Consider the following 19013-nt stretch of genomic DNA (forward strand, 5'->3'; position numbering starts at 1 on the left):
AGGTTCCTCAAAGGAGAGGTTGCCCAACTTAAGCCACATCCCACAGTGTTGGTGGGACACTGGGGGTGAGTCCTGAGAGACAGCATCCCACGCCACCTGGAACCACAGTGGCTTTACCTGGAACCACAGTGGCTAGCGTCACTGAAGTCTCAGGAAGCGAAGCAGAGGCCCAGCCAGGCAGGACAGATCCAGGCGATCCTTGAGGGACCAAATAGCATCTCCACCTGCCCACAGCTACATACCACTGCTACGTCCTGGAGGAGGCTGGGAGCCCCACCCAATCCACTCATCTGAGGTTCCTAGTCATGGCCCCGTTTCTGAGTTGCACACATGAGGATTTCTTCACTGTTTTATCACAGGAAGGAACTCACGGGTTTGGCCCCTTACTGAGGCAGAAATGGCAACCCCACCCAACCTCTTCCAGGCCGTCAGTCACAGCTGTCCCTCTCCCGGCCCCCACCTAGGTGTCATCCTCCTAAATCAGCCCCAAGCCTCTCACAGGGCCCTACAGAAAAGGGCCTGGCCCAGAGCCAAAAGAAGTTGGGCCGAGAAGCCAGCATTCTACTCATGCTTGCCCCAGTTCTCTAGCTCCTAACCCAGAAGTGACCAGAAAACACCTACCCTCCAAGGAAAGATCTGGAAGGTGACTTGCAATGGGGGTCTCCCTGTGGGGAGGGGGTCCCATGTGAGGGAAGGCAGCCACCCTACCCTGTATCTGGGCAACTCCTGAGAATCTCAGCCCTCGCCTGGTGGGGAACACACCCCTGGGAGCGATTAGTGGTGGTGGCTGGCAGCTCATATCACATCTGTAGGCTTTAAGGCCACCTGGGCTAGCCTGGAGACCCAGACCCTCCTCAGCCACTTCAGTGCAGTGCTGAGGCAGGACGGGGACCTTTCCCTCCTTCTCTGGGCCTCGACCGCCCTCTGCTGCAACAAGGGTTTGGACTGACTGGAGTTCTGTGCAGTCCCTTCCAACTCTGTCCTTGTAAGACGACATCTGCACGCTCCACCCCCGGCTCAGGCACAGGGAAAAGATGAAGAGTCCTTGTGGCCTGTTCTGAAAGACTACCCTCACACAAAGGCACACACACCATGCCAGTCTTTTCACAAAAAGGAAGTACCCTTCTACCTTCCAGCCCAAACCCCTCCAGAAACATCTTGCTCGCTGGCCCTGGAAGCCAGCTCCACCTTCAGACTTGCCAAAAACTACCAGATTCATCACAAAGAGCCGTGGGGCCTCCCGGATTCCCAACTCTGGCCTCCTACTCCCATCTCTGAGAGCTACTTGGCAGGAAGAGGAATCCTGTTCCTCGACAAGCAGCAGTCGGGGGCCCCAGTACCCTGGCTTCCCGGCCAGCCAATCACAGCAGCCTGCATACTGCCCTCCTCCCCAGGAGATGGGGCCCAGAGACTCCTCTCAGGGTCAGAAGAAGACTTGGCCGCCGCGGAGCAAGGTGGAGGAAGGTGCCAGCTCACCCATCCTCTCCCCCAGGCCCCCCAGGAGATGATCCGCCTGCCCTGAATAACCTCTTCCAGATCCAAGCGGCTTCCCCACCTCCTCTCCAGGCTCAGTGGGGGAAAGAGAGCCTTGACTCCCTTGCCCTGCCTCGGGAAGAGCCCAGCCCAAGTTCCCAGCAAGGGGCCCAGGGAGCCACTTCCCAAACCACAGGAGTGACAGCAGCTCCCCACAGGGTTATGAAAGACCTCGGTCAGAGTGGGTGGGCCGGGGGAGGGGGCATCATTATCACATCGGAAGCAGCTGCAGTTCAGCTCCCGGGCTATCCCTCAGCTCTGGCCTTTGGCTAAGGGGGAAAGGGAGAGGTGATCCCACCAGGCCTGAAGCAGCTGCTCGAGTTCCTCAGAATGAGGACCTGGAAGGAGCTAGCTCTTCTGGGATAGAAAAGGAAGGAAAGAAGGTGGGATGACAACTCCTTGGCCCTTCCTGAGAGCAATCGGGGCCTGGGTTTAATTGGCTCTAGGAGGCTTTTCAATCACAAAGTCCACACTGGGATAAAGACTCAACCAAGGCAGCCCCCTCCCCCACATGAAGCACATTCCACTCCCCCACTCCAGTGAGGGTGTGCAGGCATGTCCTTTTGCTGCCAATAAATAACTCATGGTGGCTGTGTAAACCCAGAGGCAAAGTACTAGTGAGTATAGACATGCAGTTTGACTTGCTGCTATCTGGGGGAAAGACCAGGAAGGAATGGCACCCCCTGGAGGTCAGGAGAAGGGGATTCAATTCATGCTGGCAGCTCAAGCTTGGAGGCCGGGGTTAGCTACCCTGACCGTCTGACTGTCCCCCCACACTGCCATATCTTTTGTCCAAAAATAAATAAATAAATAAAATAAAATCGCTTCTGCTACCCTCCCCAAGGGCAGAAAGTTTCTGAGGTCTTGGCCTTCCTTTTCCTGGTAAGTGTGGTGACAGTATGTAGGGGGGTGGGGAGAGTTATGCACGCACCCGCAGCTGGCGGGGAGAGACAGAGTGGTCGGTGTAGATGCACAGTTTTTCGATGGTCAGGGGAGTAGTCTCGCGCAGCTTGGAGGCCAGCAGCATGCAGACCGCACCCAGGAGCTGCAACTGCGCCTTTCGGGTGGGGACGCAGGACAGGTAGCGATCCAGGTAGTTCATGGCCAGGGGGAAGACTTCCTCCTCACAGCGCTGCTCCTCACAAACCTGGGGGAGGGCGCACAGTCACTTCTAGGGCAGGGGCATGGGGAACGCAGCAGCACTAAAGGGGGGGGGGGGGCGTTGAAGGGAAGTGGATGAGGGGCAAAAAAATGGGGGGGGGTAACCTTCTGAGACAAGGACTAATACGCAGGATGCGCCTTCCCTAAGGTGACGCCCCCCACTTCCTCCGCGTAGCCTGCCTCCTTCCCCCTCCCCTGGGGGGTGGGGGTACGCCAGAGGCTCCCTTCCTCAAGGATTCCAAACTGAGACTGCCCTCCCCCATAGCAAGAAGGGGGTTGGGGGACGGAAGAGGTAGCCACGGTGGGCAGAGAACTGGGACCTTACCCCCATTACCACCACCCACTGCACACACCCAAAGGGAAGGGAGGAGACTCCAGCCGCTGCCTCCCGCACTTTTCATTTCCCTGACTGCCGGAACAGCGCGCGCGCCACCCCCACCGTCTTCCCCGCCAGAACCCCGCGACAGACACAGGAACCGGCTCTGGGGCGGGGGCGGCCGAGCCCAGGGTTTTCCAGGCGCGCTCTCCCGAGCAATCCGAGCGGGGAAGGGAAGCAGGAGACGCTGAGAGAAGCCGGAGGGGAGAGGGTGGCCCCGGTCCCGCTTTCCTGGCCCGAAGGAAGGGTTAGGGAGGGTGCCAAACGACCGGCAGTCAGAGTTAGGGCTGGGGAAGGGAAAGGGACACCACGGAGGCAGTCGGCTGGCTGGGTGCCCGAGTGAGAGACCAGGCCCCGGGGATCTGAGCCACCGAAGCATCTTGCTGATTGTTGTTGGGACCAGGATGTCCCCACAGGGCGGCCGGAGATGTCCGGAGCCGGGCGGCGGGGGAGGGGAGACCCTTCCGGGAGATACCTCCAGCATCCAGTAAGCCAGCATCTTCCGCATGTGCGGCTTGATCTCCCTCTGCACACACTGGAAGTAGGAGGCGCGGGGCACGTAGCGCTCCTCCAGGCGGAGCAAGCTCTGCAGGACACGCTGGTCCCCCAGCAGTCGCGGGTCCGGCCCGGCCCGGGGCGCGTGCCGGGTGCCCTCGCAGCACAGCAGCTCCATACTCGGGCAGCGCACGGGCGGGCGGGAGCTGGGACTCGCGAGCCAGAACGCAGGCGGCGGTCGGGACTGCGCGGGGCGCGGGTCTGGTGCTGGCGCTGGCACTGCGCGGCCGAGCCCCAGCCCGCCCGCGCCGGCGCGCGCGCCGCTTCCCTGACAGGCGCCCCGCCCCTCGCGACGATGTAGCAACCGTGGAATGCGAGCGTCTCAACGCACAAGGGGCGGGGCCGCCGGAGCCCCAGACGGAAAGGGCTGGCTGGCCGCCCCCTCCCCCCGGGCGGCCGCATTGGTCCGCGGGGCGCGGGCCGGCCGGCTTCCGGGTGCTCCCGGCCCTTCTGACCACCCGCTGGAGAGAAGCTCCTTGGAGGTGGGCCTCTTCCCCTCCGACGAGCCCTCCCCTTTTGCTTCTCAGACGCTAGCCTCCCGGGAAAGAACTTTTTTCCAAAGGTTATTCATTCATTCGACAAACCCTACTGCACCCGCTGATTGCTCTGGGCAATATGAATGATAATCGACTGGGCACTTCGTAGTGCACAACGACCTAAGCACTTAACGTGTAGCAACTTATTAACTCCTCACGAAAACTCTCAGGTGTTAAACTGATTTCGCAGATGACGAAACTGAAGCACAGCGCGGGTAACAATCATAGTTAGCCTGTGGCAGAGCCAGGACCTGGAAGCTGAAGTCTGGCTCCAGAATCTGTGCTCTACACCACTGCTACTTAAACTGCGATTCCCCAGACCAGCAAAAAACGGCACGCCCCGAGAGGTGGTTAGAAGTGGCCCACCGAGACCAGCCGGATCAAAATCTGCATTTCAACAAGATCCCTGGTGATCCCCGTGCACATTAAAGTATGAGAAGGGCCGGTCTAAATCTGCGTATTACACAAATACAACCGGGCGGAAAGGCCAAGGATTCAAGGCCTCACCTTGTCATTCAGTTGGCTGTGTGGCCTTGGACAAGCCCCGAAGTAGGCCTTAGTTTCTGTTTGAGGAAAACGTGGGCGGAGAAACTAGATCCTCTGAGAAGGAGTTTCTAGCTCAGACTCTATAAACCTACTTCCCAAACTTTGGGTTACTTTGCAGTTTCCCCAAAGCTGGATTCTACATGACCAAGAGGCAGACCACAGGCCTCTAGTAAGGCTTCAAATGGGAGGAGGCCTTGGCGATCCCTGCCTCTCCTGGGGCCCTCCCGAGGAAGGAGCCACAGAAGTGACTTGTTAAGAGACAGGACACTGTTACAGCAAGTTCTACGCTAAACATTCTTTCAGTGAGTTGTTCCGTTTTATAGAATACGTTTTACCGTCATTTTCATATCATGGAAATGTTCATTTACGTTCTAGAAAACTTCGACAATATGGATAAGACACACAAAAAAGGAAATAACAGCTACCTACAATTTCTCCAGAGAGAACCCCTTAAAGTGTCAATGTTTATTTTTTCTACAATTGTTCTGTGAATGAACACATATTTTTAGGAATAAGATCATTGTAAGCTGTTTTGTAAGCTGGCTTTTCACCCCACTAAAAAGAATACTGTTAGGACTTTTCCATGTCATTAAATAGTCTATGTATTTTTTCTTAATTTTTAAAAATTTTATTTTAGAGAGAAAGGGAGCATGCAAGCGGGGGAGAGAGGCAGGGAGAGAGAGACAGAGAGACAGAGAGACAGAGAGAGAGAGAATCTCAAACAGGCTCCAGGCTCAGTGTGGAGCCCTTCTCAAGGCTCAATCCCACAACCCTGTGATCATGACCTGGGGCAAAATCAAGAATAGGGCACTCAATGACTGACCCACCCAGGAGCCCCTAAATAGTGTACATTTTTAATGGCTACGTAGTATGCCACTGGTGAATGTATCGTAATGCATTTTACCAAAGCTGAATTATTGGAAATCTAACGTGTTTCTAGTTCTTCCCTATTAAAAACAATACAGTAAAATGCTTTTGTGGTAGTATCTTTGTGCATACTCATGATTGTTTCTAGAAGTGAATTAATTTCTAGAAGTGGAATTTCTCAATGTAAGGTTATGAAACATTCCAAGGCTTTTGATACAGTTCTTATTACCAAATTTTCCTGCTAAAAGGCTGAGCCAATCTAATGAACAAACATTAGAAAACTTGAAGAAAAAACGAACACTACCAGCTGGAGAGATGAAAATGGCATATTAACAATTACATATATTTTTAATTCAAGAACCCTTGTTGTATCAACATGTATCTGTGCCATGTGCCTTGTGTGATCTTGTAAGTCCTTTACTCCTGTCTTCAAAAATACAAACATGCAGTTTCTTCAGCTACTTATTCATTGCAATGCACTCTTTCATTAAAGAGAACAATACATTTAAAATTAAAAAGATTAGGTATGAAGTTATGGAAGGAACAAAGATGTTGAAGTGTAAGAAGCTTTTAGGGTGCAGGAGAACTAAAAACTTATAGCTTTTGAAATAAGTACAGAACCAGAAACTAGATCTGTCCTGAAGGAAGGTGTTTCTTTACTTTTAGAATTACTGAGTAGGACTATTGAGATAAGAAAACTGTACCTTTGATAAGACAGCAAATCACCATTATTTTTTATCTTAAAATTTTTTCCAGTTTTATTGAGATATAATCAACATATATATCAGTTATATTAATTTAAGGTATACAACCTAGGGATTTGATATATGTAAATGTTGCAAAATGACTACCACAATAAATTTTGTTAACATCTGTCTCCTCACATAGTTACATTTTTTCCTTCCGATGAGAACTTTTAAGATCTGCTCTCTTAGCAACTTGCAAATACACAATATTGTTAACTATAGTCACCATGTTGTGCATTACATCTCCAGAACTCATCTACCTTATAATTAAAAGTCTGGACTTTTTGACCACCTTTTGCCACTTCCCTCAGCCCCCCAAACCTCCCCACTCCCTGCCTCTGACAACCAACAATCTGTTCTCTGTGTCTGAATTTGGTTTTCTTAGATCCCACATACAAATGAGATCATATAAAAAAAAAATGAGGTCATATAGTACTTATCTTTCTTTGTCTGTCTTCATTTAATGTAATGCCCTCAAGGTCTGTCAATGTTGTTGTAAATGGCAGGATTTTTTTTTATGGCTGAATGATCTTTCATTATATATATTATACACACACACACACACACACACACACATATACATATGCCACATGTTCTTTATGGAGAAAAACTGGAAAGATAAAAAGCGGAATATCAGTAAGAATATTGACTATTATTAGACATTTACATTTCTTATGTAAATTACCTATTTATATCCTTTGCCCATTCTTTTATAGGAATTGTTTTTATTGATTTATAAGTGCTCATTACATTGAAAGGACACTAACCCCTTTTCATATTTTTTCTTTATCATATATTTTGCAAAATTTTTTTTGGTTCATCATTTGCCTTTTATTTTTGGTTCATGGTAGATTTCTTTTTTCTGTTTCTTTGTTGTACAAATAGGTTTTTATTTTATATAGCCTTATCTATTGATATTTTCTATAATGACTTATGCCTTTGAATCATGCTTTTTTTGCCCATCTTAATATATAGAAGCATTACAAGAAAGCATAGGAAATATTTATAGGTGAATTTTTTTTTTTATCACCGAGGGAACTTGTTGAAAATGCAGTTTTCTGGGCCCGGCCTCAGGGCTTTTCATTCTTCAAGTCTGTAATGAGGCCCCCAAAATCTGCATTTCCAAGAGTACATACTATAAAGTTGGGTTGTTGGGTTTTTTTGTTTGTTTGTTTTATTTGAGAGAGAGACCCCGCATGTGCACAAGCCTGCAAGCAGGGGAGGAGCAGGAGAGGGGGGAGAATCCCAAGCCGACTCCAAGCTGTCAGCACAGAGCCTGCAACACACAGCCCAACACGGGACTCAACCTCAGGAACCACTGAGATCATGACCTGAGGTGAAATCAAGAGTCGCACGCTTAACCCACTGAGCCACCCAGGTGCTCCAGGTTTTTTATAATGTGTAAATTGTTACCTACATTTATTCATGATATCTTATTAAGTGGGGCTGTTGCCTTACTTTTCCCAAATTATCACCCAAATGTCCATGACACTGATTTAACAATCAGTTCTTTCTTTATCACTCACTTCTCTGCTCTAAGCACCCCTTGGCCTGGTCCTTGCACTTCACAGTATGCCTTATTTGGGACATTCAGGGTCAAAAAACTTCACTGGGAATTGGCCCTCAGAATTCCTTCACCTTTCATCTAAGGAAATTCGCCGGGTCTTTACCCCAATATCAAGCACAAAAGTGCTTAAGAAAAACACCAAAAGCTCATTTAGTCTGAAATAACCATGGTCCTTCTAAGAGAACTTGTCTTCAACTACAGCGAGAGGTATGTAAGTTAGCACAGAAAATTCCAGTTAGACAATATGAGAAAGGAAACAATCTTCTTCTATGCAGACCTCTACAAACACGACCGGACCTCTCACTGCCCTCCTTATCTCTTCAATCCCCCTTCTACCACTGGTCAGCCCATTTATGCTCTCTGCTCCATTTATTTAGTCATCCTTTCAGACCCAACTAGGGTCCACCCTCTCCCAAGAAACCTTCCTAGAACAATCCAACTACAGGAACCAATCCTCTGGCCTCCAAACTTCTGTGGATCCAACTGTACATGCCCTAAAACTAAACATTTGGCTGGTTGGTTCTGGATCTGCTCTCTGTCCCTATCCAGAGTGTAGCTCCTAGAAAGGGAAAGAGAATCCATATGTATTGAGAGCCAACAATGTGGCAGGCACCGAGCAGGGTGTTTATCATCCACCATCTCACCCTCTAAGAATTGTTTTGGGGATGGGAAAACTGACGTACCAATGGAATTAAATAACGTACTGAAGGTCCGCTTAGCTCCCCCCAAACCATACACTTTTTAACTGTATGCTGCCTCTTCTTAAGGAGGGGACTGTGTCCTTTATGTGTGTCTCTTCTACGAGACCCAGCACTGGGCTGTGACCACCAGCAATAATATCAGTCTTTGGGGCACCTGGGTGGCTCAGTCAGTTAAGTGTCTGACTTTGGCTCTGGTCATGATCTCATAGTTTGTGAGTTCGAGCCCCAGGTCCGGCTCTGGGCTGACAGCTCAGAGCCTGGAGCCGGCTTCGGATTCTGAGTCTCCCTCTCTCTCTCTGCCCCTCTCCCACTCACACTCTGTCTCTCAAAAATAAATAAACATTAAAATAATAATATCAGTCCTTTATGGAGAGCTCACTGTGTCCTGGGTACCTGGGTACAATACCTGCAGGGACAATACCTGGGTACCCAATAGGTATTCAATGTTCCCCATCAACGTTATGAGAAGTATATGATTATTTCCCCCCATTTTACATAAAAGGAAACTAATACTCAGGGCAGCTAAATAATTTGCCCAAGTTCACACAGGACGTCAGTAGCAGGAGCAGGATTCAACCCAGGCAGTCTGCAGAGTCCCTGCTCTTCACTGATTCCTTCTTCTGCCTCTCGTGCTAGTCCGAGAGGGTGTGTTGATTTACGAGTTGATTTACTGAGGAAGAGGCACACAGAGACTGCCCGTCCAGGAAGGTAAGGGTGTGAACTTGTACCCTGGGAAAGGGAGCTCCTGGCGAGCAGGGCATTTTGAGGGATACCTCGGCCTCGCCCCTGGCCGGGACTGCCATGCCCAGAGCTGAGTCATCCTGAACCTCCAGGGCCCAGGAGCCAGTCAGTGACGAGCCGGCTGTCCTCTAAAGGGGCAGGTGAGCACTAGATCAGAGCGGTTCCTGGAATGTTGGCTGATCTGTCTGGGCACTTCAACAGCCACCTCTACCTCAAAGGAATAGGGGCTCCCCTTGTTTTTTGTAAGGAAAAAAAAAAAAAAACAACACGACATAGCAATGACCAGGGCCAATATGGGAGGAGTTTCTGCCCAGGTGCACTCAATCAGAAAAAGTTACTCAATGAAACGGCCAGTTAGAGGAGGGGTGGGAATGGAATGTCACAGGCCAGATGAAAAGCCCCAAGAAGGAAGCATTACAATGCTCTCTTCCTCCTCTTCTTCTCCCACTCCTCCTCCCCTTTGTCACTGAAATGTCCCCATCTGGGAACTGAGGGGGTGAACAAAGTGATGGGTGAGGCCCAGCTCCCCCCCACCCCCCACCAACCCGGCCTGTCTCTGGTCTCCAGGCTGGGGCTCGGTTACCTTCAGACCCATTCAGAGGACAGGTAGAGGCAAGGCAGGCTTGGGGGAGGGGAAGGCTCTGGAGTCAGGCTGCTGGAGTTCAAAGCCTCATGACTCTGAGGGAGTTACTGGAACCGCTCTTTTTCTGTTTCCTCTTTTGTCTGATGAGGATAATGCTCTTATGGCATGGTGAGATTCTGAGGACGAAACATCTCACACTGCCTGGCACACAGCGAGCCCTCAAAAGCAGTAGTTTCTGTTGTTGTTGTTTTGGCCTCTCTCCAGGAGCACCCTTTCCGCTATGGACATGCACCCAGAACCCCTCAGAGAAAAGCAAAAGTCTGAGTGGCAGAAGCCCTCCTCCTTCCCGGTATGGAAGCTGTAGCAAACGTCTATGACCCAGCTCGTGATGTGAAGTGTATGGCCAGGGGCGGGTGGTAAATACTGCAGGGCCTGGCCTGGGGCCACGCTGCTCAGCACTCCCTCTATACCACCTATCCGTGCCTCAGTTTCCTTTTCTGAAAATGAGGATAATAGTAGCACCTCCCCTACAGAGCAGCTGTGAGGCTGAAAACAGGCTCTTATGTGTAAAACACATAGAACAGTGCCTGACATATGGTGAGCCATTAAAAAAGTTAATTGGGACTGTGGCACTTAAAGACACAAACTTTTTTTTTTTTTAATTTTTTTTTTAACGTTTATTTATTTTTGAGACAGAGAGAGACAGAGCATGAATGGGGGAGGGTCAGAGAGAGGGAGACACAGAATCCGAAACAGGCTCCAGGCTCCAAGCTGTCAGCACAGAGCCCGACGCGGGGCTCAAACTCACGGATGGCGAGATCATGACCTGAGCCGAAGTCGGAGGCTTAGCCGACTGAGCCACCCAGGCGCCCCAAAGGCACAAACTTCTTTACCCATATGGACTATTTATGATAATAAATGTAATACAACGCATGTGGAGGCAGCTAGAAAATAAAACATGCCAGGGATTGCTATAGCAGTGGTGAAGATCTGGCAAATTCTTTGCCTCAGAAAGGGTGAAGAAGACGGTGTTCCAGTCAATGAAACAATCTAGTATACTAAACATGGTCTCAGGGGCCAGGGAGGGGAAAAAATAAAAAAATAAGGTAAGGGCACCTGGTGGCTCAGTCGGTTAAGCGTCCGACTTTGGCTCAGGTGTCATGATCCCACACTCCTGAATTCAAGACCTGTGTCAGGTTCACTGACGGCTCCTAGCCTGAAGCCTGCTTGGGATTCTGTCTCCCTCTCTCTCTCTCTCTCTCTCTCCCAAAAATAAGTAAGCATTTAAAAATAAATAAATAATAAAAAAATAAATAAAATAAAATAAAATAAAATAAAATAAAATAAAATAAAATAAAATTTGAGACCTAATTACAAACATCATGACTCCTCATCCCTAAATATTTCAGCCTGGATCTCCTAAGAACGCAACAGTCTTCCACATGACCACACTAACACTATACCATAAACAATCTATATACAAAGTTTACACTAACTTCGTATATACTAACACAATACCATAAACAATACCATAGTGTAAATACCATTTACACTAACACAATACCATAAACAATCTATATACAAAGTTCCCCAGTTATTCTTACTAACATTCTTTTGTAGCGTTTTTCCTTCTCAACCCAAGATCCCATCAAGGATCATGTTCGCATTGTTACCCTAAATCTATTTTTTTTTTTTTCTTTGAGACAGAGAGCACAAGCAGGGGAGGGGCAGAGAGAGAAGGGACAGAGAGGCAGGCCCTGTGCTGACAGCAGACAGCCTGATGCGGAGCCCGAACTCACAAACCGTAAGATCAGGACCTGAGCTGAAGTCAGACGCTTAACCGACTGAGCCACTCAGGTGCACAGGTTACCCTAACTTTTCGATCTCTTTTACTCTAGGACAGTCTCTGACACTTTTTTTTTAAAATGTTTACTTTTTTATTTTGAGGGAGAGAGTGCGAGCAGGAGAGAAGAAGAGAGAGAGGGAGAGAGAGAATCCCAAGTAGGCTCCACACTGTCAGAGCAATCTCACGACCCACGAGATCGCGACCCGAGCTGAAGCCAAGAGTCTGACACTTAACCAACTGAGCCACCCAGGTGCCCCACCAAACTGAACATAATTTTGTTTTTCCTTAAAGGATTCAGAAGACACTTCAGGGTACATACAGTATTTCAGGTCACAATTTTGAGCACCTGATGTACAATATTTCAAATTGGTAATCTTCAGAAGTATTTGTCCATTCCTCAGTAAAAACTGAGCATATCATTCCTACGTAGAATAATTTATAAGTAAAGCCCATACCTGCTACTCTAATATATCATGCACATTATAGAACATACTAAGACATTTTAGGGGCACCTGGGTGGCTCAGTCCTTTAAGCAAATGACTTCAGCTCAGGTCATGATCTCATGTTTCATGAGTTCAAGCCCCACGTTGGGCTCTGTGCTAACAGCAGCCTGGAGCCTGCTTCTGTTTCCCTCTCTCTGCCCCTCTCCTGCTTGTGCTCTGTCTCTGTCTCTGTCTCTGTCTCTCTCAAAAATAAACATTAAAAAAAAGAAGAGGGGCACCTGGGTGGCTCAGTCAGTTAAGCGTCCAACTTTGGCTCAGGTCATGATCTCACGGTCCGTGAGTTCAAGCCCTGTGTCGGGCTCTGTGCTGACAACTCAGAGCCTGGAGCCTGCTGCGGATTCTGTGTCTCCCTCTTTCTCTGACCCTCCCTGGTTCATGCTCTGTCTCAAAAATAAATAAAAACGTTAAAAAAATTTTTTTTAACCCAAAAAACAAAAAAACACACACAAAATCTCAACACAGCACTTGCGGGCATCATTACCAATCAGAGAAATCAGAGCTGGCATGTGAGATGACCTGTTCTCTGTTTCTGTTTCACATCGGAGGCTGCCTTCTTGGCTACTCCACAGGGATGTCCAACAGGCACCTTTAAATTCAACTTCTCCAAAACGGAGATCCTAATCTTTCCCCCACCAAAAATGCTCCTCCCACAGGCTTCCCCCTATCAGCAAATGGCAACTCCATTCTTCCAAAACAAGGCCCAAAATACTTGGTGTCACCCCGGACGCCTCTCTTTCAAATCCCACATCCGTCCATCAGCAGAACACAGACGCGCTACTTTCAAAGCATCTCTAGAACCACCCTCTTCTCTTCTCCTCTGCTACCTCTCTGGTCCAAATTCAATTCTTCCTTGTCCTTATTGGTCCCCCACATCCATCCCATCACCTATTTCTGGTTGATTCTATGCCCCCAATACATCTCCAATCCCTCCCTTTTTTCTGTTTCCACTGCCACCACTCTGGCACTGTTGCATCAGCTGGATTACTGTGGCATAGCCTCCCAACGGGGTCCCTAATCCACCCTTACCCCCCACCCCCCACTGCCCTCATCTAGACACAGTGATGCCCTAGTGGCTCCCATTTCACTCCTGGTGACTGCCAAAGCCCTCATGGTGCCCTGAAGATCCTATGTGATCTGCTCCCACCCCACTTCCCACCATTCTCTCATGCACTCGGCTATTTTTTTTTAATGTTTCTTTATTTTTGAGAGAGACAGAGCGAGAGAGAGAGAGAGAGAGAGAGAGAGACAGAGCACGAGCATAGGAGGGGAAGAGAGGGAGACGCAGAATCCGAAGCAGGCTCCAGGCTGTCAGCTGTCAGCACAGAGCCCGACGCGGGGCTTGAACTCACAAACCATGAGATCGTGACCTGAGCCAAAGTCAGAGGCTTAACCAACTGAGCCACCCAGGCACCCCACACTCAGCTATTTCTGGAACAGACACGACATGTCGTCACTAACGTCCTAGATCTGTTTATAGTTTGTCCATTCCCTCACCACCCCACCAAAACAGAATGGCGCCTGATCCATAGATGTCCAAAAAAACCCCAAAAAACAAAAAACAGACAAACCCTCCTTTGAATAAATGAATGAAACAAACTGGATGTAAGAAAAATGCCAACATAAGCCTCACAATAAATGGCAACCTGTTCCAGGTAAAGGAGCTGGTGCGGAGGGGTGGGGCTGGGCACAGGGGTGGCACCTGTCGCACCCAAAGCTGGGAGGTAACTAGCTGCTCAGCTCCAGCCTTCGGCCACGCAGTGGTAATGAGTCCTGATGCACATGCCCTTTGTTTTCAAGGCACACATCATGCTCTAGGGATTGGATCTGAGGGGCGGAGGCAGTTTGCAATCTCTAGTGCATAAATTGCTTGTGAAAAGAAAGCTCAGGTACTAGCCTGAACCTGTTTAGTCTCTCCTTATCATAAAATGAGAACACAGGCTATATATGTACATATTTGCTTTTTCTCCCTCCTTCTGGCTGTCTGGGATTCTGCATAAATGAAGCTCTCCTGTTCTATTACTCTTGCTGAGGTTCCTGTTCAACAGCGAGGGGTAAGACGAGCATGGGGACCTCAAGTGTGGACGAGTCACCTACAGCAAAACACCTGGCAATGAGAGACCTGTCCTTGGGCTCTCAGCTAGGAAGCAAAGAGGCCAGCATGCTTCATTCGAGGCACCAAATAGTCCTAGCATTGGTTTAGCATCATGATTACGTAAGTGAGCTCTAGAGTTAGGAGGATGCCTGGCTCTGCTGTTTGCCAGCTGTGTGATCTTGGGCAGGCTACTTAACTTCTCTGTGCTAGGCTTCTCATCCGCAAACTGGAGACAGTCATAATGCTTACCTCATAGGGTGGTGGCAAAAATCAATGTGGACAAAATATCTACCACAGCGCCAGGATCACAGTTAGTGCTCGGTGGTGCAATAGCTGTGATCATTAACAATCCCCATTTAACAAATGCCTTCCCAGGGTGCCTGGCTCGTGCAGGTGGTGAGCATGTAACTCTAGATCTCAGGGGCATGAGTTCAAGCTCCACATTGGGCATGGAGCCTACTTGAAAAAAAAAAAAAAAAAAAAAGCCTTCCCTGCCCCAGGCCTCAGGAAGGCTTTAAGATGTCCTAGAATATGCTGGACATGAGTCATAGATGAGAAGCTTCCATTTGAAGAGTTTCCAATTTAAGCAGATAACTATGAGGATCCTGCATCATGGAGAAATCCTGAGATGTCATTCAGACAGAAGACTTTTTACCTGGGTATTTGCAACACCCAGCAGGGGCAGGTAGGGTGCTTTACGTGATGGGAAGGGTGGGCTGCACTGGGGGTGGTGGCTGTTGGTGGTGCCAGTCACCTGAGTAACACGAGAAGGCCTGCGGTGGGAGAGGTAGGGCTGGAGGAGCTCAGAGAGTAAGTGGGGTGGAAGAAGGGAGAGGCAAGGAGTAGTGTGTCTCAACTGTGGGACAACCACCCGTGGCGCCACCCCACAGAATTTTGGGTAATAATAATAATAATTTATACCCGCTAAGCACTTTCTCTCAGCCAGGCACTGAGCGCTTTACCACATTTGCTCTGTGAGTTATAGGTGCTGGTACTGTCCTCATATGATGGGTGGGAACAGAGAGACACAAAGCAGGTAGATATCACAGGGGCACCTGGCAGGCTCAGTCCCTGAAGCGTGCAACTCTTGATCTCGGGGTTGGGAGTTCAAGCCCCACGTTAGGCATAGAGACCATTAAGAAAAAAAAAAAGCACATTTAGAAGTTAGGTATCGCCAACATCCTACAACTAGCAAATGGCTGGCTGCCTTGGTTTGGGCTCCCGAGCAGTCTCGAAGACAAGGATTCAAGGCAAGTAATTTACCTGGGCGATGGTTCCAGAAAGCACCCAAAAGGGAGCCGGGAAATGAGACAGGAAAGGGAAGGAGGCCGGGGAAGAGTACACGATTGGGTAAGTGTGAGGCACTAGTCTGAGTTCAGAACAAAGCAAAACAACAACGACAAAAACCCTAATTCGTTTAATCCATATAATATCAAAATTTTGAGGTAAAATACTATTACCATCCCATTTTCCAGAGACGTTAAGCAATTACGCAGTGTCATATAGCTATGGGATTTGGAACCAGGTTTAGCTGCAAACCCCCCCCCACACACACACACCGCCACCCCTCTTAACCACTGTGTTGTGATGCCTAGACAGCCACAGCCATCTTGCACTAAGAGAAGGAGCTGACACTTGACAAGGACACATCTACAGGATCAGAATAAATTTCTCTCCCTGAATTGCTGAACTAACCAATGCTGGGACACCCTCCTTCTGGACTTTTTTGTGACGTATGAGGTAACAGATTTTCCTTATTGTTCAATTGACTTTCATTCCCCAAGTAAAAGCTCCTTTCTCTACTATCACCCACATGATGGGACAACCTTCAATAGCAAACAGGCAAAGAGTTCTACCAAAACTTCAAGAGAGAAGTGATTTCAATACTACCTAAAGTCTTTCAGAGAATATTTAAAAAAGGGTTCACTTCTCAGTTTATTTTTAGCGTTAACTTTGATTCCAAAACCAAACAAGAACGGTATGGGAAAAGAAAATTACACTCATGAATGCAAAATCCAAAGCAAGATATTAGCAAATGGATTCCCACAATATCTAAAAGGGTACTCTGTTATGATTATGTTGACTTTATGGCCAAAATGCTCAGTTAGGCTATTTTTTTGAATCTACGTAATTTATCACACTAAGGATTAAAGGGTAAAAAAGCAAACAAACAAACAAAAAAACAGCAGATGATCACATCCCAGTAAGAAAAGGACTCTTGGCAAAGGAGCAAAAATGAGAACTTCCTTAGTCTGATAAAGGGGATCTACTAAAACCCTACGGTAAACATCCTGTTTCATAGCGAGACACTGATAGTAAAGCAGGAAAAGTGCCAAACATCCAGGCCAGTGGGAGAACTTCGAGGGCAAAGGCTGGGAAAGACCAAGAAGTACCAGTTCCTCCTCCACGTCCAACCTGTTCAGTCCTTTCCTGAGACTAGCAAAGCCACGTGTTCCCAATGTTCTCATGGTAGACCATCATCTTTCCGCCTCTCTCTCAGTAGGTACATTTTTTTTTTTTTAACGTTTATTTATTTTTGAGACAGAGAGAGACAGAGCATGAACGGGGGAGGGTCAGAGAGAGAGAGGGAGACACAGAATCGGAAGCAGGCTCCAGGCTCTGAGCAGTCAGCACAGAGCCCGACGCGGGGCTTGAACTCACAGACCGCGAGATCGTGACCTGAGCTGAAGTCGGACGCTTAACCGACTGAGCCACCCAGGCGCCCCTCAGCAGGTACATTTTTATGAATACCACCATCTTTCTTCTGAGTCCTCAGATTTTAAACTCTAGCGCCATCTTGGATTTCTTTCTTTGGTTTCCTACATCCAATCACTTACCTGGCCCAAAACAAAAACCACTCCTGAAACTAAGATCTCACCCTTCCTACCAGCCTCTGGTGGTCTTTTAGCAAATTTTTCAAAACTCGCCGCCAAAGTAAACCCTTTACAGCAGAGAGGAGACAATGAATCTCTCTGAGGAATCTGGTAGCATGATCCAAAATCACCCTCTGCAGGGGCGCCTGGGTGGCTCAGTCGGTTGAGCGTCCGACTTCGGCTCAGGTCACGATCTCGCGGTCCGCGAGTTCGAGCCCCGCGTCGGGCTCTGGGCTGATGGCTCAGAGCCTGGAGCCTGCTTCAGATTCTGTGTCTCCCTCTCTCTCTGCCCCTCCCCCGTTCATGCTCTGTCTCTCTCTGTCTCAAAAATAAATAAAAAACATTAAAAAAAAAAATTTTAAAAAAACAAAATCACCCTCTGCAAACCAGAAATTTATTTAAAGTCTAACGTGCTCCCTTAGAAATGTATAGACATTTAGGATTCTGGGGTATAATATACCCATAATTGTTTTAATATAAAAATAATGGTTTAAGTTACTTATGGTTAAGGAAAATTGAACTCTAAGGAAGCCATGTATACAGTAAGGCTGGCAGGAGTTTCAAACCCTCTTTTGAAAGGCTGGGCTTACATGACTATTGCAAAAGTCTCCCTGAGAGCCTCTCCATCTTCACTGCTGCTTCCAGATAGATCCAGATCAATGGCCCAGAGCCATCAGATTAATCTCTCATAGACACTCTTTCATCTCCAGTCCAAGGACCTGCTTATCAGGTCATATTTTAAAGTCAACCAGCCTGGCTTTTAAAATTCTCCTTCAAGAGGCCCCAATTACCCTATCCAATTTTATCTCAGCAAGAGCACTCTGGTCCGCCTCGAGGCCTTATCATCCACCACTGGCATCTTGCCTCTTTCTCCAAATCCAGCTCTAGCTCTAGCCAGGCCTAGCTCCTGGCCCACCAATTCCATGAAGCTTCCAGGGGTGTAGGAGTGAATAGTCAGGAAAATTTAGAGCCAGAAGGATCAGTGATGCTCAAAGAGAAGCTGACTTGCCGAAGGGCACAGAGCCAGTTCAGGGTCCCTTTCAACTATTCCATTGTCTCCTGTGAATAAAACACTGGAAACCCTTGGGGGTAGGCACCACAGCCTTTTATTCCCAAATTTGGTTAGCCTGCTGTAGGAAGTGCTGTGCATAAAGCTGCATGCACTTTGGTTCCAGACTCCCTGTTCAGGCAATTCCCCTGCTCAGAAATGTCTTTCTTCCACCTTTGTCAGCCATTTACACTTGCAAAATCCAGTTTAAGAGTCCTCTCATTGTAGATTATTTACTTTTTCCTTTTAATTTTTTAAATGTTAATGTTTATTTATTTTTGAGAGAGAAAGAGAGAGAGTGAGAGAAAGAGAGACAGAGCATGAGCGGGGGAAGGGCAGAGCGAGACAGAGACAGAATCCGAAGCAGGCTCCAGGCTCTGAGCTGTCAGCACGGAGCCCGATGTGGGGCTCGATCTCACAAGCGGCGAGATTATGACCTGAGCTGAAGTCACACGCCTAACCCACTGAGCCACCCAGGCACCCCTTTACTTTTTTCCTTTTAAAATTGTCGCTAGTGGAGGGCCTGGGTGGCTCAGTCTGTTAAGCATCGGACTCTTGATTTGGGCTCAGGTCACCATGGGAGCCCTGTGCTGGGCTCTGTGCTGACAGCTAACAGCCTGCTTGGGATTCTCTCTCTGCCCCTCCCCCACGCACGTTCTCCCTCTCTCAAAAAAAAAAAAAAAAAAAAAAAAAGAGTATGATTAAATATTTATTAAAAAAATAATAAATAAACAAATA

At 48.2% G+C, this 19013-nt stretch overlaps 1 protein-coding gene and 1 long non-coding RNA gene across 6 annotated transcripts in view; one reads left to right on the top strand and one right to left on the bottom strand.

Moving 5' to 3' along the window:
- CCND3 (cyclin D3) overlaps nucleotides 1-19013 on the bottom strand; it is a 98901-nt gene that overhangs the window by 3293 nt on the left and 76595 nt on the right. For 2 of the 5 annotated variants that reach the window (XM_058733936.1, XM_058733937.1), the window contains one exon: nucleotides 2465-2680. The exons of 2 other annotated variants lie outside the window; for them this stretch is intronic. In XM_058733936.1, the coding sequence (XP_058589919.1) occupies nucleotides 2465-2680 (216 nt within the window). Of the gene's footprint in view, nucleotides 1-2464; nucleotides 2681-3545; nucleotides 9829-19013 lie in introns of those variants that run through there. One more of the 5 variants, XM_058733935.1, reaches the window with a different exon arrangement.
- Nucleotides 16752-17266, top strand: LOC131514206 (uncharacterized). Its single transcript, XR_009262981.1, has 2 exons — nucleotides 16752-16857; nucleotides 17088-17266. It is a non-coding gene; the product is annotated as an uncharacterized LOC131514206 (long non-coding RNA).

Source organism: Neofelis nebulosa, chromosome 6, assembly GCF_028018385.1.
Source record: "Neofelis nebulosa isolate mNeoNeb1 chromosome 6, mNeoNeb1.pri, whole genome shotgun sequence".
NCBI classification, from domain to species: Eukaryota; Metazoa; Chordata; class Mammalia; order Carnivora; family Felidae; genus Neofelis; species Neofelis nebulosa.